This window comes from Ascaphus truei, chromosome 4 (assembly GCF_040206685.1).
Source record: "Ascaphus truei isolate aAscTru1 chromosome 4, aAscTru1.hap1, whole genome shotgun sequence".
NCBI lineage: Eukaryota > Metazoa > Chordata > Amphibia > Anura > Ascaphidae > Ascaphus > Ascaphus truei.
Window position 1 is genome coordinate 75,017,819 of NC_134486.1, and position 24,472 is coordinate 75,042,290.

General features: G+C 43.1%; 1 protein-coding gene across 4 annotated transcripts in view; it reads right to left on the bottom strand.

Annotated features, from left to right (window-relative positions):
- TASP1 (taspase 1) overlaps nt 1-24,472 on the bottom strand; it is a 243,041-nt gene that overhangs the window by 40,733 nt on the left and 177,836 nt on the right. For all 4 annotated transcript variants that reach the window (XM_075596056.1, XM_075596053.1, XM_075596057.1 and 1 more), the window contains one exon: nt 19,258-19,368. In XM_075596056.1, coding sequence (XP_075452171.1) covers nt 19,258-19,368 — 111 coding nt within the window. The remainder of the gene's footprint in view (nt 1-19,257; nt 19,369-24,472) is intronic.

Here is a 24,472-nt window from a genome sequence, read left to right on the forward strand (position 1 = left end):
ATGTAACAACGCAAAAGTGGTCACATTCTGGGGCCACAAATCTGCCCCATATGTATTACAGAAAAAATCCTATTAATATCAATGGGCCTTTTTTCTTTGATACATCTAGTGCAGTTGTTTTGCCCGAGAATTAGTCTTTTTTTGCCTTGATAAATACAGTATATGCCCCTGCTTTTTTTTTCTTCTTCTTTGCGGAGACCTGAAAAAAAGAATCCATGTCTTAAGTTTTTCCTTCTGGGACTTGCTGCATCCCAGTCAGGCCCAAGCTAGACAAAGAGGAGAATGCATTGTTTGTTGAGCAGGATCCACGGACATTACATAAAACAGAGACAACAAAAGTCGAAGTCATCGTCCTAAATTATAAAAAAATATATATTTGTATTTTTTAAACATAGCATCTGTTTTATATCTGTCACTGCATTACTTTGGTCATGGAAGGCACAGCACATTGCAATGGTAATACACTTATAAAGTAATTACACAAGTATGTTCATTTGCTCATGTATTCCAGGGGAGGCCATTGCATCCTATGGCAAATGTAATGCTGAGGCGTGAATAATGGTAATACTGTATATGAAAAACACGAATCACTGGAAGTGAGGGTGTAGTTCAGGCTACAAGAATCTCTTTAAAAACACATGTGAGCTCACTATATAATAACTGTGAAGGGGATCAGGTAAAAAGGAGCATGTCTAATTGCCTCTACAGCCCCTCCACTGGTGGAGAGTAATAAATCAGTAATATATTAAAATACACACTGCACACACATTAACCATGGAAGAGTTAAAAAATAAATGATAAAACCCAAAGAATATTTGTGCGTACACACACACTATACTGTATGTATCTCTTTATTTATATAGCGCCCACAGTATACTCAGCGCTTTACAAAAGAGACCATACAATACAGGGAATTATAATACAATAAATGCAACAAACAAAGTCAGACAACAGGGTAGGAAATCCCTGCCTCGAGGAGCTTACAATCTAAGTGGTATATTGGGAGATTTACAGAGGCCGCAGGTGAGGGAATAAGTGTAGTAGATGGAAGTGCTTGGTTACAATGGTTGGTAGGACCGACTGTGCGTGTAGGACAATGGACATGCGTCCGGGCTATTGAAATGCTTAATTTGAAAGGCGAATTTTAAGGTTTGACAAAGGTGGGGAGAGAAGGTTCTTGATGCATATGGAGTGTGAGGGCGTTCCACAGGTATGGGGCAGTTAGGGAAAAAGGTTTATGGTTAGAGTAGTAGCGGTGAAAGGCGTGGAGAGGAGACAGTTAGGCTGATGCCCCATTGCACGCGCCTGCACGCCCGCCTTGCGACCTGGCGGCGTGTGCAGAGCGCTATAACGCGATCTGCAGGCGGCGTTCTGAGGCACGGGGGGCATGGCCAAAACGGGCTGTGTGCACGTGGCCATGACGAGGGGGCGGGGCCACGACGCCAGCCAAACTAAAAATAAACCTATGCCCCCCCCCCTCCCCACACACGGAGCTCAGCAGACTTCTCCCCCCCACCTCACACTCTCCCCCACCCCCTTGCTCCCGCTCCCCCGCCTCTCTGATTGGCTCCCTGCCACACCACGTGACGCGTCGCCGCTCGGGGTCACAAACTGGTTGTAGCCCCTGCCGGCTGACTGTCAGAGTGCGCAGTGAGCCTGGGAGGGAGGAGGGACTAGGGACAGCCAGGGAGCAGGTAAGGGGCTGGTGAGAGGCCCGTGCATGGCCGCATGCGCCGTCGGCTGCGCTGGGGATCTAGCCTTATGAGCAGAGCGAAGGAGGCGAGCAGGGACATAACGCGAGATCAAAGCTAATATGTAGGGAGGAGCAAATAAGTGGAGAGACTTAAAAGGTATGGAGGAGAACTTTGTAGGTGATCCAAACATGGAGAGGGATTTAAGGACGAGATGAGCAGACCCTGTTTTGGGAGAAAGTTACATTATTCTAGCAGCCTAATTTTGGATCGATTACAGGGGAGAAAGTTGTGAGGCAGGGAGGGCCGTAAGCAGTAAGTTACAATAATCCAGACGGGAAAGGACAAAGGTATGCATTAGAGTTTTAGCAGTAGATTGACAGAGGAAAGGGCAGATCTTGATAATGTTACAGAGGAAGAAGTGTCAAATTTTAGCCATGGCGTAGGAAGGCGTCAAATGTCACACCTAGGCAACATGCTTTGGCGGCAGGATGGATGGTAGTGTACTATTTTGTGTTGTTTTTAAGTTTTACATAATGGAAAACAAAAGTTTGTATTCTGAAGAGACTGACTACTTTATACTGATACCAGTAACATATTTAGTTTAAGTAACAAAAATGTCACAACAACGATAATAGTACATTTTGATTTAAATTCATTTTCTCATGGCACTCAACTGCAACATACAGTACTCTGGTACTGCGATGCAGTAAAATGAATCAACCACATAACACCATGTAGATAAATAGTTGGAGGAATTTACGAGAAGCCAAGAGACAGATTTAATGAGACCCAGTCAATGCTGAGATATCGATAGCAAGACAATGCAGACTGCGAAGGAGAAGAAAGTCAAAATCTATATAGGAATGATGTCTTGTTAATTTAATACATTATTTTTGACAACCTTCTGGAGTGCTGCCTTTGATATTCGTCTACACACGGTATCGTATTGCCTATTTATACCATACAGGATTTGCACCAATCTCATTGATTTTTCAGACGGGGTGCCTATTGTTCTTTATCATCTACTATATATATATATATATATATATATATATATATATATATATATATAGTTGTGTGTGTTATATATATATATATATATATATATATATATATATATATATATATATATATATATATATATTTATATTAACACACACAACCCCAGTAAGCTCTTAATGGGAATCCCTGAGCCCCCACAGAATATATATATGTATATGAGTGTCAAAAAGGAGAGCAGTTGAGCGTGGCACATACATATATATATATATATATATATATATATATATATAAACACAGAAGCCCAATGCTACATCTCAATGACAAAAATACACAGTAAAATACTTATATACTCTCTTGAAGTAGGGTCATTTAGTTTAACCCTTTGGCCAAAGCATTGTAAGCTTGCAAGCCGCAACAAGGCAGACCCCGTTCGCATATATAAACACACACACATATATATATATAATACATATATATATATATATATATATATATATATACACATATATACACACACACACACACATATATATATATATATATATATTTAAAACCAGAGACAGAACCTGAAACACAGACAGAGCTCAGTGCTACATCCAATGACACTAATACACGGTACAGTGCCTAAATATATATATATACACAAACACACACCCCGGTGCAGAGGGGGCAGTAACGTTGCTGTGAGGAATATGAGCTTCTGCCTGCTCCCTCCGGGAAGCTGTTCTCACAGCATGCTAATGACTAGTGTGCTCAGCACTAGGCAAGCAGAGAAGTGGTACAGCAATTATGAGCACACTGGTATTAAGCAGCTGACCGGAGGTTTCATCCTCTCCCTCATGTTACTCTCTCTGCTCCCACGTAACTCTAGCCCCTCTTCCCCATGTCACCCACTCCTTCCAATGTCACTCTTTCTTCCCCCCTCCCCTCCCCTCCCCCTTGTGTTCTACAGCCTACTTTCCAGTGTAGTTACCGGTTTTAAAACTCCCTCTAGAGGAAACAAAATGGCTGCCAAATCTCACCGGTCCACCAGGCCAATAGGACTCTGCAATGTAATCAGATGGAAATTTAAATACCTTTAAAGACCATGGAGTAACGCCAGTAACATCACCAGTAAGAATCTCGGGATCCGGAGGGTCCTTCAGAGCTAAACCCCATTATTTTCAGCTCCGGAGGATTCCCCCCAGTTTACACGCCATAACAAAAAAAGGTTGGGGTTGGTTAGGCAGGATTACTGCTTTAAGAAGGTTAATAGGTACAAAAAAACCTTGAGAGAGAATAAAATAAATAAAATACCGCAAGGAACGGACCTACGAGTGTTGATCCGTGAGGGAAAGTAGTGTCACTTCGCATGAACGAGGGCAGAGTTGAAACTGGTCAGGATACACAAATAGTGGGGGTGGAGGTGGGAATCAGCATGAGTGCAGTACAGTGTCGTAACTATGCCTTAAGAGATCTCCGGGGCGTAGTCATGGCATTGCTGCGGCAACGCATCACCATGTGACGTCATGTCGCCATGACAACGCAGCGTCACATGATGCCGTGACGTCATGGAGGATGGCCCCGCTCTTTCCACGGCAATCAGTTTAATTGCTGTGGGAAAGAGCGCGAGGCCTCTGTAACCGCTTTTTTTCATCAAGAGTCAAGAGGGAGGGGGGTCTCACTTCCTTCAGAGAGAATGTGGAGGGGAAGAGAGGATAATGATGAGAAAAAGGATGAGAAGGGGGGAGAGAAGATGAGAAGGAGAGGACGAGGAGGGAGGGGGAGAGGACGAGGAGGGAGGGGGAGAGGACGAGGAGGGAGGGGGAGAGGACGAGGAGGGAGGGGGAGAGGACGAGGAGGGAGGGGGAGAGGACGAGGAGGGAGGGGGAGAGGACGAGGAGGGAGGGGGAGAGGACGAGGAGGGAGGGTGAGAAGGCGAGGAGGGAGGGTGAGAAGGCGAGGAGGGAGGGGGAGAGAGGGGGAGAAGGTGAGGAGGGAGGTGGAGAGGGTGAGGAGGGAGGGGGAGAGGGTGAGGAGGGAGACGGTGAGGAGGGAGGGGGAGACGGTGAGGAGGGAGGGGGAGACGGTGAGGAGGGAGGGGAAGAGGGCGAGGAGGGAGGGGGAGAGAGGGCGGGGAGGGGGAGAGAGGGCGGGGAGGGGGAGAGAGGGGGAGGAGGGAGGGGGAGAGAGGGTGAGGAGGGAGGGGGAGAGAGGGTGAGGAGGGAAGGGGAGAGGGTGAGGAGGGAAGGGGGAGAGGGCGAGGAGGGAGGGGGAGAGGGCGAGGAGGGAGGGGGAGAGGGCGAGGAGGGAGAGGGTGAGGAGGGAGGGGGAGAGGGTGAGGAGGGAGGGGGAGAGGGTGAGGAGGGAGAGGATGAGGAGGGAGGGGGATATGGTGAGGAGGGAGGCCGAGGAGGGAGGGGGAGAGGGCGAGAAGGGAGCGGGCGAGGAGGGAGGGCGAGGAGGGAGGGGGAGAGGGCGAGGAGGGAGGGGGAAAGGGCGAGAGGGAGGGGGAAAGGGCGAGGAGGGAGGGGAAAAGGGCGAGGAGGGAGGGGGAAAGGGCGAGGAGGGAGGGGGAAAGGGCGAGGAGGGAGAGGGCGAGGAGGGAGGGGGAGAGGGCGATGAGGGAGAGGGCGAGGAGGGAGGGGGAGAGGGCGATGAGGGAGAGGGTGAGGGAAGGGGAGAAGGTGAGGAGGGAGGAGAGGGGGAGAGAGGATGAGGGAGAAAAGTGGATGAGGAGGGGGGGAGAGAGAGAATGGGCTATAATGTTTAAAAAAATAAAAGGAAACTAGACATCGTTTTGTACAGTAAGTTGAAATAGTAGTTTATTCTCGTGTGCAATAATAAATACATTAATATAGCAGATATTTTGCAAACCCCCAAACTTTGCACCCCCCAATATGAATTTCTGGCTGTGCCCCTGCAAACCTTAGTATCACAAGATTGTTGCAATGCTCTCCTGAGAGGGGTTTACTTGGCTATGAAGATTACTACTCTCTATTGACTCCTACAAAGAGATACACCAAACTACAGTATGTTTATTCCTTAAAAACCGTCATACATATTTTTAATAACTCTCTAAAAAGACAGTAACACTATTTACATTGTACTTTTGTCTCAAAGTTGTAAAGCCAATGGTTTAAAACATAAAGCTTTCTTACAGAGAAATAAATCCCCCGTTCTTAATCAGAATAGCTGTGTTCTTAAACACAAATTATTCTCTATTTCTAAATTGTTGCTTACTGAAAAACAGTAAAGCCTCAGTTTTTTTGTATGGTACACAAGGTTTTCTAGGAGAGGTTATACATCCTCTACCACTGCACGCGAATAAGAAAACTGACAAAATACATAATGATTCACTAACTTACGCATTATTCTCATCTACTTCTAACCCTTCTTACGATTTTCTATCTTACTACAGTACCTGCATAAATTACCTACATTTGTTCAAGGCTGGTAATCTGAACATCCTTCTTGTGTTTGCTGTGCTGGAGTGGAGTGACTCTATAATGGCACAAACCACACAATATGCAAAATGTGTTATTCTAAAGGCACCCAAGTTAATTCATATGGACACCCAAATATTTGATAGAATCTGATCTCTTTAGAACTCTTGAGTACGCTGAACAGATTCATCAGGAAGACCATTGGTTTAGTTATTGATAAGAGAGCATCAGAAACAAAATGGGAAAGTGTGTTATCATGGTTCACAATCTTAATACCAGTTTGTGACGGTAGGGGCTGCTGGCATCACAAAACTGTTACGAAGCCCAGCTAGCTACCCCTAAATCTATCTAATTTGGCCACCATTGTAAGGCTTATTTTGGCCAAAAGATATTTAACATCTGGGGAAGGACAGGGATGTGTCTGTATTTGTTATTACCTGTAAACGCAATTCCACTGTTAGTGAATCACTATTCTTATCATTTCTATGGAGAAGGCAAGCCACTTAGCTTTCTATAGAATTGATAGGATTAGGGACAGCTAGGTGTCTGGACTCCTGGGGGGAGGTGAAAGGCTACTGATCAGATCTGGAAGGGAAAGCATTGTCTGGCACAGACTCTGATTTAATCAGGGATGGGTTTTAGCATACCCTTGGGCTGTTGTGGCAATAACTTAATTTGTGCTTGAATTGTCCAGTAGAATCTCCCATGTAAATTATAGTCACAGAGGGATATATAAAGGGGTGCTGCTGAGCAGAGAGGCGGTTCTACTCTGGGAAGGAGTGTGCAGTCAACATTCAGGGAGACACTCTGGGAAAGAGTGTGGAGATCTGCCTTCAGAGAGTATCTGAGAGCAGAGAAGCTAGCAGACTGAGAGACACTCTGGGAAGGAGTTTGATCTTTACAGTGACCAGCTGGAGAGATATCTCAGAGGGGCTGCTGTGTGTGATCAGCACTCTGAGATCCTGGATGAGAAGCGGACAGGACAAGCCTTCTTGAAGCAGGCCCCTGCACCTAGAGAGGCTAGTGTCTACTCCCCAGTCCCCCAGTTGGTATTGTATTGTGTTTTGTACATCTTTTTTGTCTGCTGGCGTGCCAGAATAAACCCCATTTTATTCTACAACTTTGTCCTGTCTGGTGCTCGTGATCCTGGTGGTTTTGGTGTTAAAGTACTGGTCTCCCGTGACACAGTTATTTGGGTTCGATCTTGCTTTGACAGCTAAGGGTTTAATAGCAAATGATACCTAATGTTTCTATGAATACTTAATACATCATGATGCCATTTGAGAGTACCATGTCTGTCATGGGAGACCAGGCATTTGCACCTTTTTACCGGGATCATAACATTAAGCAAAATGAGATATGAAATAAATTGAGGTTAATTCACTTAAAATTTGCAAACACACAGAGGAACACAAAATACATAAGAAATACACACTTACTGGGGGCCTGGGCAACAAAACTAGACTTTCCTAGTTGAATTAGATGTAAAACAAAAGTCTTTGGTTGACCGGGACTCAGCCCGAAATGTCCTGCAACTCAAATCGGCAAGAAGTTCCTGACGCCACCGCTCTCTTTCCTCCAGAGGTGATGAACTCACTTCATAGGGAGTTAACGCCAAACGTCCTGGAACTAAATTCGGCTTGCAATCCTAGCCGCGACCGCTACGTTTCCTTTTTAGAACTTGGCCGCAAAAAACTGGACTTAGAAAATATTTCGACCTGAAATTAATCTTTTGGTACATTCAAATTTGCCGCTGCAGTTCTGGCGCTTAGAATCTCAGCACCGGATTAGCTGAGGGATTCTTATAGTATTTCTGAGTTCATTCATGAAATACTACAGTCAATCTCTGCGTGGGAACTTTCTCACCAACCAATCAGAGCGATGCCAGTCTTCTGAAGTCGGGCAAGCAGATCTTCTGAATCAGCCAAGGGCATGCGCAAGCTTGCCACCTTAGCCACTTGGTATGCAGAATCCACACAGTTGGGCTCCTCACAGTCTGGTGGGGCAATTGGTAGTCCCGAGGACCTCCATTCATCCCAGGACGTGGGTACTCAAGCCTTAACCTCCTGCCCAAATGTTCTTCACACATCTGGCATCCTCTTTGGCTTTCATGTCCAATGTCTGAGTAGACACGCTGGCACCAAGCTGGTAGCCCAGTGGCTACACACTGTTTAATAAAATATACATTTGAGCTTTCCTAAGTCTTCTGGTTATGGGGAATAGAATAAGAAGCTGCATTTTATTTCTTACTAGCCATATTCCCCACACACTATAACTAGACTTATAATTTTAAAACTCCTCACAACCGTATCTATGGTTGGAGCACCCCCAGGTCTGGGTGACCTGGGCATTAACTGGGTATCCCTCCCTTAACCTAAGGACCGCTTGACCATTCCAGGGACACCTCACATCCCTATTCCCCATTTACCTTTATGGTCTGTGCTGAAGCAGCGGATCCTAGCGGTGAGTCGCGCAAACGTTTTCAAGGGGAGATTTTGCCGGAACAATGTGCCTATATGTATCAGGGAATAAAGCACGATTCTCGGGTACATTTTTGGGTTATCCAGCAACTCTGGACCACGACTACCTAGACACATTCTGACAACACTTTCTCAGCAACCCCCGCCCCCCCCCCCCCCCCCTGAAACTCATAGCTCTGCAATCTCTGCTTGCTGGCACTCCTGGAAAGGTAAAAACACATACATTCTTTATTGTCGCATAATTTTACACAATGCATGTACAATCACTTGGCTCAAAAGCTGACACTCCCAAACCCCAATACATGGATCAGAGGTAGCCAAATGGGCTTAACCTTTATTAGTGAGCCTGGTTACCCCCTCATTGTCACAATGTCCTCAACAACAAAAAAGTGTACACTATTTTGGGTTTTCCTCCCCTCTTGATAGGGAGTCTTTACATTCCAGCAGTCACTGCCTTCACTTGGGAAGGAAAGCCAATAATTAATAAGTGTATTCTGGGAGAATAAATAGCAACCATAGTCTCCCTTAAAGAGTGATCAAGCTTAAAACTAAAATAGAGTTTTAAAGCCGCATTCATTTAAAGCAGCACTTGTTTTACAACGGCTCAATTCTCTATTATTAGAAGAATTATTCTATAGAATGTTCTGATTCTAAAAAAATAAATAATAAACCTTTTGGTCAATGTGGGGAGTCCTGCAATGAATACAGCTGCAGGCAACCCACGGCTTTCGCTAAAACCCACTTTCAATCTTCCAGACAAGAATGCTTGTCCAAGAGAATAATACGGCCGCCAGTATTAGCCTTGACTTGCATTTATTTGGCCAAAAACAAGATCATTTACCTGCAACCAGCGTGTTTCTGGGAGCATCACAGTAAATCCCCAAATCTATTAAGGTTTAAAAAAAAATGTTTTTTAGGGCGGTTGCTGCTTCATCTCAGAGGATTTATTTAAAAAAAAAAAAGTTTAGTAGAGTACTTGTAACTGTTACTCTTCACCCAAAACTAGTTTGGGGCGGGTTGTACTTTAAAACCAGCAACATGCTTTCATTGTTTTTGTGTGTGGAAAAGGTGATTTTAGGATAATCATCAATGGGTGAATAACCAGCAGTTCTGATTCTGAAAGCCCACTGGTTCTGTAGATGTGACATTTCAATTCCCTTTCTTTCTTGTCTTCATGAAACGTCCACTGGAACCTTCCTAGTTGATACTACATTCAATAACTTGTGTGTTCTCCGAAAACCACAGCTATCCACTGACCATTAAATATTCGTAGATGGAAGCTGGCAGACATCTGTATTAAAACAATGGCGGCTAATTTTCAGAAGCAACGGATTCAGGTATGCCTACAACATATTATCTTTAACTATTCATGCAATGTCTGTAAATATAATGCATAACCCTGTTCATTTCATGTAGCTATGTATTGTCATCATAACTATGCCAGTGATTCCCAACCAGGGTTCTTGAAGCAGTCCCAGGGGTTCCTCCTATGGCCCACAGACCCCCCCCCCCCCCCCCGGGGGTGTTTTTTTTTGGTATGTATTTTGTAGGCTGGATTGAGAGAGAGTGGAAATACATGGGTAAAGGGTGGGAAATAGAGGTGGCTCGTGAGGTGTGAAATGTTGTGACTGACCCCTGGCAAACCTAATATGTGTCAGCCAGATAGGGGTTCCCCGAGATTTTTCGAAATACTTCAAGGGTTCCACCAAACAAAAAAGGTTGGAAATCACTGCTCTATGCCCAGGACATACTTGAAAACGAGAGGCAACTCTCAATGTATTACTTCCTGGTAAAACATTTTATAAATAAAGGTAAAAAGAACCTCATACGTGGAACTAAGGAAAAGAACACAAAAGTATACAAAATATGAAAGGCTTGTTAAACATTTTTTAAGTTTAGGTCATCCTTTAGCAAGCTCAATGTCTTCTATAGACAAATCTATGCTGAATTAATGTGTGATTCATGAATAAAAGGCACACACGCATGTGCGTGCTGCATCAATCAAAAGATGTGTATTTAAGGGAGAAGGAAATCATCATAAAGTTGTAGCAGATGCCCTAGAATTATATATCCTATAGACCAAATTAATCACATCTTTTGGTCTGTCAGCTACTATCAAAAATTATGCCAGTTGCAGAAAACATAATTTTACGGCAATTTTTCAAGACGGCATATAGGCCCATATTAACAATGTGGTACTATTCCGTGAGACACCTTCCAGAAGTCACCACTAAGTAACTATAGGCTATATTAGCCTATGTACAGGGGGTCCTCGCTTATCCGCCAGAATACGTCCCGAAACCACCATCAGATAACGGACCCATTTTAATACGTGGCGGTGAGCGACAGATAAGCAGTTCTGACGTTTGAAAATTCTTCCAGCGGACTGCATTACGCAGTGTCAGATAAGCCGTTCGACCGAAAATGGACCGTCGGTTACCGAGGACCACCTGTACTGTAAATGGTTATACAATGGTGAGAAAGTGGAGAGTGTCATTCTCTGAACTCACAAAATATCAGCCATTCAAAGCTCATCTGTAATATATAACCTTATAAATAAGTCACAGCTAAAAACAAAAAAAAACCCCAATGAATCCTGTAACGCATTGGAGACCTGGCCAAATATTTAAAAACAAAAATGACTTGACATATTAATCCCTTCCCACCCCCCCCCCCCGTCACTCACTCACACACACACACACACACACACACACACACACACACACACACACACACACACACACACACACACACACACACACACACACACACACACACACACACACACACACACACACATCCAAATAAAACTGCAGTGATTTGTGTACATAGATGCATTACAACTGTCATGTGTTTTTAAAATAAAATAATATCTCACAGAAATAAATAAATACAAAAATACACCCAATGTGGGTCATATGTCATAAATATATAGTTAACGAAATAAAATTATTCACGTCTCAGACAGGTCTGCAACTCTGCTTTTCACTGTTATCTCTTATCCACTGCAGCCAGTTATTCTGGGAAACGACAGGCAAAAGAGCACACAGGGTCACTACCCCTATAAGCTTATGCCTGCCGTCTTAGTTAAGAAAAGAACAGTGAGAAAGACTATCTGCTGTTTGCAGAACAGAATTGTTATTATTGCTATCATTATTTGTCCAAGGTTTTCTGAGTTCCGTTCAAGCACAAATATTTATGGCAACTCGGCAATCCCTAACTTTGGCTACATTTTAAAAGAACAGATCAGTAACACTTCCCCGTTTCTAATAATTATATTTTTGGAAGATGCATATGTTTACAGAAAACCTTTCATTTGCAATCACTGCACGTCGAACCACTCACCAAATCAGAATCCACTGGATGAACATTTGATAAATATGTGTACTACATCCCAAATTATGACATGTATTTTATTGTTAGACATTTGTGATTGGTTGGCTCTGTATTGGGGTACAAAAACAACAAAAAAACACATCTGCCATTGGTTTGTCTATCACCTGCAGCTTAAAAACCTCCAAGTGCCTATGCCAGGCATTCCCTTCTTGGAAGAATTCCTGAACCCTTTGGAGATTTGAAGAGATGCGCTCTAAATAGGATGGAAGGAATGGACAGAAATAGCCAAAATCAGCTGCCTCCAAGTATACAGCAAGTCTGTATTTTGTTCAAGATTGAATCAACCTGACAATTTGATATTTCCAAGCCCATTCCCTTTTCCTCGGACCCCACATCTTTAACTGTATCAGTCCTGGAAGACTGTCCGTGTGTCTTTACTAGATTCCTCCCATTTGAATTTTAAATCACTGCCACTACCACCTACTTGCATCTCCTCAAAGCGGCATGGAAATCTTTTCCTAGTTCCAACCTGCAGGCTGAATGGACATAACTGATATTTACTAGATAAGTAAAGGATGACATAAAGCGGAAAAATAAATCCTTAACTAAAATGTCAGAGAATGGGATGCCAATGAGTGATTTCTCTTTTTTGTGTGTAAAAGTTACTCTACTGCAACAGGCACACAGGTGAGTAAAAAAAAAAAAAAAAGTGACATAAACCCTCCAGGGTACAGTATGATAAAGCATACTGATAAGCACATGCCCATCTCCAGCAGGTTCCCGAAGCTGCCTTTGCCAATATTCACACAGCATACAGTATAGAGCTTTCACTGCTGTCAGGGATTCTGAGCAATGACATGCAATTGAACACCCAGTGTGTCACTTTTTGCTTCTAAATGAACATAATGACGTTAGTTATTTCAAACACAAGGAACAACAACTGTGTCTTCAGTTGTGTTGAAAGTAGAACATAGTTACTGTTTCTGTCCACCATAGTTCTACTCAAAAATACACATTAGTACAGGCCAATGTTAATTCAATGTCTTCATATTTAATGTATAACCCGGTTCTCCTAATGTACCCATGTATTTGTAACCATGTATCTGTCATCATAACTCTGAGCCCAGGACATACTTGACAATGAGAGGTAACTCTCAATGTATTACTTCCTGGTAAAACATTTTATAAATAAATAAACTATACAGTACTGTAGCTTAAAAAAATGTACATATATTATACAATATTATAACTGTTGTATTTAAAGAATTAACAGTAAAACTCATGCCATAACTGTCTATTCATATGTTTTTCAGGGTGGTGGGAACGCCAACTGTTATACGTACTGGAAGGGTGGCTGCAACACACAATTAAAATAACCAACTGAAGTTGTTGCATTTGCTATTAAATAAACTTGCTTTACTGGAATCAATTTTAAAATCCCATTTAAAGAACAAACAAGGCCACATAATAGACGGTCTGAAATATAATACAAAATGTCCTGGGAGTCACAGTGGGCAATTACAAAAATGTACCGCGTGAAAGCTGTGACAGACAAGTCTAGTTTATTCAACTAATTAAAGACATTTAACTTCTCCATAGACTTGGAGACTTGTAATGCAATGCAATGCAATGCATACAGTGTCACTGCTATATACAAAAAAAATATGCAATATCAAATACAGAAAGATTTGAAATCAGAATATAGTAAGTACCCTAAAAGTGATTTTGACTTTGCACAATTTGACAGTTAGGCATTTTGATTAATACAGGTCGCTACTCCATTTAAAAGTAGTCCTTATCAGTAGTCCTTAATACTGCAGTGTAGAACTCGATAACACAGGAAGGGGTAATTTGATAGATCAATGGTGCTCCAAGGTACAGTACAGAAGAGCAGCCGATGCAACTGTACTAGTGTCAAATCCAACGTAGTTATTGAAATATATTATGTATATCTTAATAAACAGTCCAAAATAGGTGTACTCACGATACCAGGTAACAAATCGCCATGGGTGCACAGCAACAATGGTCCCGCTGGATGCGGAGGCACGGGTAGATCAAAAATAGAAAAAGAGGCACTACACTGGTCTTCCAAAGAGTATACAATTTATTGCACAAGCATCAACATTTCAGTCCACTTGACAAAGTTTCACAAGCGGACCGAAACGTTGATGCTTGTGCAATACATTTTATAGTCTTTGGAAGACCAGTGGAGTGCCTCTTTTTCTATGTTTTACCTTAATAAACATACTTTTTTTATTTAGTAGCTCTAAGAAAAACTTTTTTAAAGTATTTATCCTGCCTGTACTACAATTTTTAATGTCAGTGATTGGCTGCAGTAAGCTAAAACAAAATCACCAATTAAATTATGAATTCAAAGCTTGAATTGAAAGGGTCAATCCCTCCTAGGACCAAGGTGAACTCATTCCATTGACATTGAGGGATCTCATCCTGAAGAATTATGCATTTTTGCCCAAATCTGACACCGATAAGTATTTTTTATACATTTAAAAAAATTAGATTTAGGATTTCCTCGGGTTACTCCCTTTTGTGTGATGTTGCAGAGATTAGTAAGTATTTGTACAGCCAGAGTCGTCCCTACATATCTTCACTTGTTCTCTGATAAGGACAGGGTGGGATAAGAGTAAAGAACATACCTGATTTATAAACACTTCCCCATTCAGAGGCCACTTAGAAATTCAACTTGAAACGCATTTCTCCCAAAAAATAGCATCCAAACCTTTTCTATTAGAAGTGTTAGATTTCTTTGAGAAAGCCAATTGGACAGGTAAATGTTTGTTTTCTGACCAACTATGTGGGATTGCAGCTTTAAGGCCTCCAAAATGCCAGTCACTCAGTTTGACTCTGCACTGGAAGCTGCCCTCCTATGGTGGCCTTTATTTCTACCACACTCCGCGCCCTGATGACAGGGGTGGAGGCGTGTGGCTCTTCCTCTCCTCAATCTGTCTTTACCGAACATTTCTTATTCATTTGAGACTCACACTGTATAACTTGTTTCTCCTCTCCCTCTCCACGTGGCAGTCATTTTTTAATCACCTACTGCTATTCATCCCCCTTCTGTCTCTCTCTCTCCTGGCTCTCCGTCTTTTTCTCTGCAGACTCCCCTGTTCTTCTCCTAGGGGACTTCAACTGCCATATTGATGACCCCTCTCTCCCTTGAGCTTCCCGCTTTCTATCTCTAACTTCTTCTTTTGGTCTTCACCAATGGACTGCAGTCAGCACCCACAAGGATGGCCACTACCTGGATCTGGTTTTCACAAAAAAACTTTTCTCTGACCATCATCTCTTCACATTTTCTCTCACTTCTCTCCATTCCACTCATTTCTGCAGAGACCTGCGCACTATTAACCTACAAGCTCTTGACCACTTTGCGCTCCTCCCGAACTACAACTCTGCCCTATTCTCCTCTCCATCTACAGTACATGGCCCTCTTTTTCTCTGCCGTTCTTGCGTCTCCAATCCCAGACCCTGGCTAGACTGCCACACACGCATGCTGTGCTCCTGCACTTGTTCTTCTGAACGCCTCTGGATGAAATCTGTCGCAGACTTCCTTCACTACAAATGTATCCTATCCCATTTCAACTCCCCCAGGCTAAACAAACCTACTTTTCATCACTAATCAACACTCACAAGACACTAAACCATGTCGCCTCTTTTCTGTCTTTGACTCTCTACTCAGACCACCGTCTGTTACCTGTTTTTCTTCCTCCATTTATTTTCACCTCAGGACTTTGACCAATTTTAAGACAAAATTGGATTCCATTCATCAAAACATCCCCACTGTATCCTCCTCACATTTTAGACCTCTTCCTAACTCTCCTCTTGCCTTCCTTAACTCTTTTTCCGCTGTCACAGAGGAGGCTTTGTCGCTGCTGATCTCCTCTTCTCCCTCTACGAATTGCCCTCTGCGCCCCATCCCTAAACATCTCATCAAACCTCTTGCTCCTACTCTAATCCCTATACGCTCACATTTTCAACTCCTCCCTCTACTCTGGTACCTATCCCTCCTCCTTCAAACACGCAAGTTATACCCTTACTCAAAAACAGCCAGCTTGACACTACCCGTCTTCTCTAATTATTGTCCTGTCTCACTCCTGCCTTTTGGCTCAAAACTCCTTGAACGCCTTGTATTATCTCGCTTGCTCCATTTTCTCACCTCCTATTCTCTCCTAGATCTTCTACAATCTGACTTCCACACTGCTCACTCAACAGAAACAGCCCTCACTAACATAATGAATGACTTCCATGCTGCCAAAGACAAAGGTCATTACACTCTGCTCATATTGCTCTCGGCAGTCTTTGATATTGTGGACCACCCTCTTCTTCACAATTTTTCATACCTGTGGTATCCGTAACAGAGCTCTATCCTGGATTTCCTCTTACCTCTCCCATCGAACTTTCAGTGTCTCATTTGCCAACACCTCCTCTTTTGATCTCTCTGTGGGTGTACCCCAGTGGCTTGTCCTGGGACTTCTTCTCTTTACACACTCTCTCTAGGAGACCTTATCACATCTCGAGTTCAAAGATCACCTCTATGCGGATGACACACAAATGTACTTTTTCTGCTGTACAGACCAAAGTCTCTCAATGTCTCTCCGCTAAGGTATATCATCCTGGATGGCCCTCTGCCAACTCAAACTTAACATGTCAAAGACGGAGCTCTTCATACTTCCTCCCAAGCCTGGCCCTACTGCCCCTTCTACATTACTGTTGGCAACACTATTATACACCCAGTATCACAAGCACGCTGCCTAGGTGTTGCATTCCACCGTTTTTTTGTAAAGATACGCCCTTTCCTTTGTCATTCTACTGCTAAAACTCATTCTCTCCCGTCTCGACTATTGTAACCTTCTACTGTCCAGCCTTCCTGTCTCTCACCTGTCTTCCCTTCAATCTATCCTAAATACTGCTGCAGTAATCACTTTATTTTCTCTTAACTCTGTCTCAGCGTCACTCACATTGAAATCAGTTTGCTGGCTTCCAATCAAATCCTGAATTACACACAAAATTCTCATCTCCTTAAACAGGAAGCAGTGTGTAGAACTACTCCAGTTTTGGTCGTGCTCCGGTTCTACACACTGCTCCTGGATCTTCAACATAACTGCACACCCTGGATTCGCTGGACTGTCTGAGAGGGTGGTTAACTGGTAATGGGCCATAGACCTGATAATAGTTACACCCTGCAGTTATTGACATTTTTATGCTGATAGGAGGTTGTTATTTTGCGCCATATTTTGTGGCAATGTGACATACACCACTAGGCGCTTATTCCTCCTTAGCACACCGACATATGGACTATTTTGTACAGACAATTGAAAAGCAACCTGGACATTTACAGACTTTTACAAAAAGTGTTTTCAGAGTTCACATGTGATTTTGAGCACCATCCCACATCAAATGCCTCTCCTTATACACTCTTCTGCCCTCCTTATATTTCAGCCCTAATTTCTCGCTATACACTGTCATGACTTTTGCGTTCTGCTCAAGAATGTCTTCTCTCTACCCCCTTTGTATCTAAAGCCCTCTCCCGCTAAAACCTCTCTCTCACTCACCCGTATACTATGTAGCCACCTTCCCCACGCTGTAGAAGCACTTTGAGCTTTTGGTTTCAATTGAGCTGCACCGTTTCCCAGCATAGGGAAGATGTATTCACACCATATTGAATATGTGTCCCCACACCTCTGGAATGCCCTTGCCCTCAATATCCAACTAGCACCCACCTTTAAGGCCATCTTAAAACACACCACTTAAACAAAGCATATGGGTAGCTCAATGGCTGATACTATACACCTCATGCATCGACCCTGGCCCCTTGCAGACGTACTTGCCAGAACACCCTCTTTACTTTCTTCCTACTTACCACTTAGATTGTAAGCTCTTCGGGCAGGGATTCCTTTTTCCTAATGTTACTTTTATGTCAGAAGCGCTTATTCCCATTATGTGTTATATTATTATGTCACGTGTATTACTGCTGTGATGTACATAGATGGCGCTATATAAATAAAAATATATATACACATACATAAAAAATGTAAACTGAAAATCAACACAAATCCAATGCAACATTCAAGTTAGTGATCATAGGCCCGTATACCAAGAAGCCATCTTCCCCATGCTGTGTAGAAGCACTTTGAGCTTTTGGTTTCAATTGAGCTGCACCGTTTCCCAGCATAGGGAAGATGTATTCACAGCATATTGAATATGGGTCTCTGTTTTATGAGGAAAGGTGTCCGAGTATTGTACTCTTGTTAAAAGTAAGCCCTAAACATTAAACACAACAATGGCATCTTGCGTTCTTTATGAATGTACTTATTTTGATGGTGACCATACCGGGTATTAAGCGTTATGTGAAACTAGTGGTAGGAACAGTGTATGCCACATTTATGCTTGTGTCCATGTAAGATGGATAGGTACAGTAACCTTTTCTGTTTTGGTTGAAGTCCAAGAAGAAAAGATTATTGAAAGTGCATACTTATTTGCACAACAACACAATCTGTGTTTCTTCTACTATAGTTGGGAGGTTAATTTAATTAGCTGTTTAAATGCACTTACGTAAATCTTAGCTCTGGTCATAAAAAGTTGCATCTGCTCACCATCATCTACAAATGTCAAATTCAATTTTGATTTCTTTCAGAAACTAAGTACACTTGGTTTACCCTGTTTATTTTCTAAGGAAACACAGGGTAAGGAGGAACCTATTACACTGATCAATCAAATACATACTTGAAGCATCAAATGTGTTGTTTTGCTATTTTTGTATAGATAAAATTACCCTTTGTGCACATGACAGAATCCAGAGCTAAGCTATAAACAAACTCTTAGTAAACTGGAAGGATTTTTTTTTAATCTGGCAGGCATATGTGAAACAAATAGCGTTGACAAAATATCCACAAATACTTTACTTCATAAGTCATACTTATTTATTTGCCCAACATAAAAATAAGAGCGTTTAAGTGGGAAAGCCTTCGGACATACAAATCTACCCAATGTGAAATGGTGCATCACAAAACCTTTTCAATAACTGTTTACTTACAAATATTATATAAAATTGTACGATACATAAAAAAAGTACCATGTCAACTAACCTTTATTACATATTTAGAGGTGTGTTTCATTTCTGGATGTTACTTTGTGACAACATAATATGGCAATCGAATGTCACCAAAACGTAGTAGAGAAGAACAGCTCTAGACGACACCAGTATGGTATGTCTCTGGTTACAGACGTGCATGTCTGCTAATAAACACCCACTGTCATCTGTTTACTTCCTGCACAAAGCCATCTTAAGTACTGCGTGCTTACCAATGAATTTGTTTTGCATAGACTCTAGCAAAGCTTGGTGAGCGTCTTCTGCCTGCAAAGCAAGCGAACATTCTCTGGCCAATATGGTCCGTACAAGGTGCTCTCCACAGCCTGCAAAAAAAAATAGATGCAAGTTACTGTTTTATACTTCAGATGTACAAATATAAGTGTTTAGCATGTTTAGACAAATAAAGTGTTTATCATGTATTGATAGTCAGCTTTCTGGGAAGTAGGCATAGAAGTAGAACTGTTTATTGTTCCCTATTAGACCACAGTTAATTTCCTACTCTTGCATCGCGGTACGGATAACAGATACTGTAACTGCAGCTTGTACGCTTGCATTGCGGTAATGTTAGCAGACACTGTAACTGCAGGTTGTACGCTTGCAATGCGGTAATGTTAGCAGATACTGTAACTGCAGGTTGTACTCTTGCAATGCGGTAATGTTAGCAGATACTGTAACTGCAGGTTGTACACTTGCACTGCGGTAATGTTAGCAGATACTGTAGCTGCAGGTTGTACGCTTGCACTGCGGTATGGATAACAGATACTGTAACTGCAGGTTGTACTCTTGCACTGCGGTAATGTTAACAGACACTGTAACTGCAGGTTGTACTCTTGCACTGCGGTAATGTTAGCAGATACTGTAACTGCAGGTTGTACGCTTGCACTGCGGTAATGTTAGCAGATACAGTAACTGCAGGTTGTACGCTTGCACTGCGGTAATGTTAGCAGATACTGTAACTGCAGGTTGTACGCTTGCACTGCGGTAATGTTAGCAGATACTGTAACTGCAGGTTGTACAGTACGCTTGCACTGCGGTAATGGAAACAGACACTGTAATTGCAGGTTGAACGCTTGCATTGCGGTAATGTTAGCAGATACTGTAACTGCAGGTTGTACTCTTGCACTGCGGTATGGATAACAGATACTGTAACTGCAGGTTGTACGCTTGCACTGCGGTAATGTTAGCAGATACTGTAACTGCAGGTTGTACGCTTGCAATGCGGTAATGTTAGCAGATACTGTAACTGCAGGTTGTACTCTTGCAATGCGGTAATGTTAGCAGATACTGTAACTGCAGGTTGTACACTTGCACTGCGGTAATGTTAGCAGATACTGTAGCTGCAGGTTGTACGCTTGCACTGCGGTATGGATAACAGATACTGTAACTGCAGGTTGTACTCTTGCATTGCGGTAATGTTAGCAGATACTGTAACTGCAGGTTGAACGCTTGCACTGCGGTATGGATAACAGATACTGTAACTGCAGGTTGTACTCTTGCACTGCGGTAATGTTAGCAGATACTGTAACTGCAGGTTGTACTCTTGCACTGCGGTAATGTTAACAGACACTGTAACTGCAGGTTGTACTCTTGCACTGCGGTAATGTTAGCAGATACTGTAACTGCAGGTTGTACGCTTGCACTGCGGTAATGTTAGCAGATACTGTAACTGCAGGTTGTACGCTTGCACTGCGGTAATGTTAGCAGATACTGTAACTGCAGGTTGTACGCTTGCATTGCGGTAATGTTAGCAGATACTGTAACTGCAGGTTGTACTTTTGCACTGCGGTAATGTTCAGATACTGTAACTGCAGGTTGTACGCTTGCACTGCGGTAATGTTAACAGATACTGTAACTGCAGGTTGTACGCTTGCACTGCGGTAATGTTAGCAGATACTGTAACTGCAGGTTGTACTTTTGCACTGCGGTAATGTTAGCAGATACTGTAACTGCAGGTTGTACGCTTGCACTGCGGTAATGTTCAGATACTGTAACTGCAGGTTGTATATTTGCACTGCGGTAATGTTAGCAGATACTGTAACTGCAGGTTGTACGCTTGCACTGCGGTAATGTTAGCAGATACTGTAACTGCAGGTTGTACTCTTGCACTGCGGTAATGTTACTGTAACTGCAGGTTGTACGCTTGCACTGCGGTAATGTTAGCAGATACTGTAACTGCAGGTTGTACGCTTGCACTGCGGTACGGATAACAGACACTGTAACTGCAGGTTGTATTCTTGCACTGCGGTAATGTTAGCAGATACTGTAACTGCAGGTTGTACTCTTGCACTGCGGTAATGTTAGCAGATACTGTAACTGCAGGTTGTACGCTTGCACTGCGGTAATGTTCAAATACTGTAACTGCAGGTTGTACTCTTGCATTGCGGTAATGTTAGCAGATACTGTAACTGCAGGTTGTACGCTTGCATTGTGGTAATGTTAGCAGATACTGTAACTGCAGGTTGTACGCTTGCACTGCGGTAATGTTAGCAGATACTGTAACTGCAGGTTGTACTCTTGCACTGCGGTAATGTTAGCAGATACTGTAACTGCAGGTTGTACGCTTGCACTGCGGTAATGTTAGCAGATACTGTAACTGCAGGTTGTACGCTTGCACTGCAGTACGGATAACAGACACTGTAACTGCAGGTTGTACTCTTGCACTGCGGTAATGTTAGCAGATACTGTAACTGCAGGTTGTACTCTTGCACTGCGGTAATGTTAGCAGATACTGTAACTGCAGGTTGTACGCTTGCACTGCGGTAATGTTCAAATACTGTAACTGCAGGTTGTACTCTTGCATTGCGGTAATGTTAGCAGATACTGTAACTGCAGGTTGTACGCTTGCACTGCGGTAATGTTAGCAGATACTGTAACTGCAGGTTGTACGCTTGCACTGCGGTAATGTTCAGATACTGTAACTGCAGGTTGTACTCTTGCACTGCGGTAATGTTAGCAGATACTGTAACTGCAGGTTGTACGCTTGCATTGCGGTACGGATAACAGATACTGTAACTGCAGGTTGTACTCTTGAATTGCGGTAATGTTAGCAGATACTGTAACTGCAGGTTGTACGCTTGCACTGCGGTACGGATAACAGATACTGTTACTGCAGGTTGTACTCTTGCACTGCGGTAATGTTAGCAGATACTGTAACTGCAGGTTGTACGCTTGCACTGCGGTAATGTAAGCAGATACTGTAACTGCAGGTTGACCGCTTGCATTGCGGTAATGTTAGCAGATACTGTAACTGCAGGTTGTACGCTTGCACTGCGGTAATGTTAGCAGATACTGTAACTGCAGGTTGTACGCTTGCACTGCGGTAATGTTAGCAGATACTGTAACTGCAGGTTGTACTCTTGCATTGCGGTAATGTTAGCAGATACTGTAACTGCAGGTTGTACGCTTGCACTGCGGTAATGTTAGCAGATACTGTAACTGCAGGTTGTACGCTTGCACTGCGGTAATGTTAGCAGATACTGTAACTGCAGGTTGTACTCTTGCACTGCGGTAATGTTAGCAGATACTGTAACTGCAGGTTGTACTTTTGCATTGCGGTAATGTTAGCAGATACTGTAACTGCAGGTTGTACTTTTGCACTGCGGTAATGTTAGCAGATACTGTAACTGCAGGTTGTACGCTTGCACTGCGGTACGGATAACAGACACTGTAACTGCAGGTTGTACGCTTGCACTGCGGTAATGTTAGCAGATACTGTAACTGCAGGTTGTACGCTTGCATTGCGGTAATGTTAACAGATACTGTAACTGCAGGTTGTACGCTTGCATTGCGGTAATGTTAACAGATACTGTAACTGCAGGTTGTACGCTTGCATTGCGGTAATGTTAACAGATACTATAACTGCAGATTGTACGCTTGCACTGCGGTAATGTTAGCAGATACTGTAACTGCAGGTTGTACGCTTGCACTGCGGTACGGATAACAGATACTGTAACTGCAGGTTGTACTCTTACACTGCGGTAATGTTCAGATACTGTAACTGCAGGTTGTACTTTTGCACTGCGGTAATGTTAGCAAATACTGTAACTGCAGGTTGTACTCTTGTACTGTGGTAATGTTAGCAGATACTGTAACTGCAGGTTGTACTCTTGCACTGCGGTAATGTTAGCAGATACTGTAACTGCAGGTTGCACGCTTGCATTGCGGTAATGTTAGCAGATACTGTACTGTAACTGCAGGTTGTACTCTTGCACTGCGGTAATGTTCAGATACTGTAACTGCAGGTTGTACTTTTGCACTGCGGTAATGTTAGCAGATACTGTAGCTGCAGGTTGTACGCTTGCACTGCGGTAATGTTAACAGATACTGTAACTGCAGGTTGTACTTTTGCACTGCGGTAATGTTAGCAGATACTGTAGCTGCAGGTTGTACGCTTGCACTGTGGTACGGATAACAGATACTGTAACTGCAGGTTGTACTTTTGCACTGCGGTAATGTTAGCAGATTCTGTAGCTGCAGGTTGTACGCTTGCATTGCGGTAATGTTAGCAGATACTGTAGCTGCAGGTTGTACGCTTGCATTGCGGTAATGTTAGCAGATACTGTAACTGCAGGTTGTACGCTTGCACTGCGGTATGGATAACAGATACTGTAACTGCAGGTTGTACGCTTGCACTGTGGTAATGTTAGCAGATACTGTAACTGCAGGTTGTACGCTTGCATTGCGGTACGGATAACAGATACTGTAACTGCAGGTTGTACTCTTGCACTGCGGTATGGATAACAGATACTGTAACTGCAGGTTGTACTCTTGCACTGCGGTAATGTTAGCAGATACTGTAACTGCAGGTTGTACTCTTGCACTGCGGTAATGTTAGCAGATACTGTAACTGCAGGTTGTACGCTTGCACTGCGGTAATGTTAGCAGATACTGTAACTGCAGGTTGTACGCTTGCACTGCGGTAATGTTAGCAGATACTGTAACTGCAGGTTGTACGCTTGCACTGCGGTAATGTTAGCAGATACTGTAACTGCAGGTTGTACTCTTGCACTGCGGTAATGTTAGCAGATACTGTAACTGCAGATTGTACTCTTGCACTGCGGTAATGTTAGCAGATACTGTAACTGCAGGTTGTACGCTTGCACTGCGGTAATGTTAGCAGATACTGTAACTGCAGATTGTACTCTTGCACTGCGGTAATGTTAGCAGATACTGTAACTGCAGGTTGTACTCTTGCACTGCGGTAATGTTAGCAGATACTATAACTGCAGGTTGTACGCTTGCACTGCGGTAATGTTAAGATACTGCAACTGCAGGTTGTACGCTTGCATTGCGGTAATGTTAGTAGATACTGTAACTGCAGGTTGTACGCTTGCACTGCGGTAATTTTCAGATACTGTAACTGCAGGTTGTACGCTTGCATTGCGGTAATGTTAGCAGATACTGTAACTGCAGGTTGTACGCTTGCAC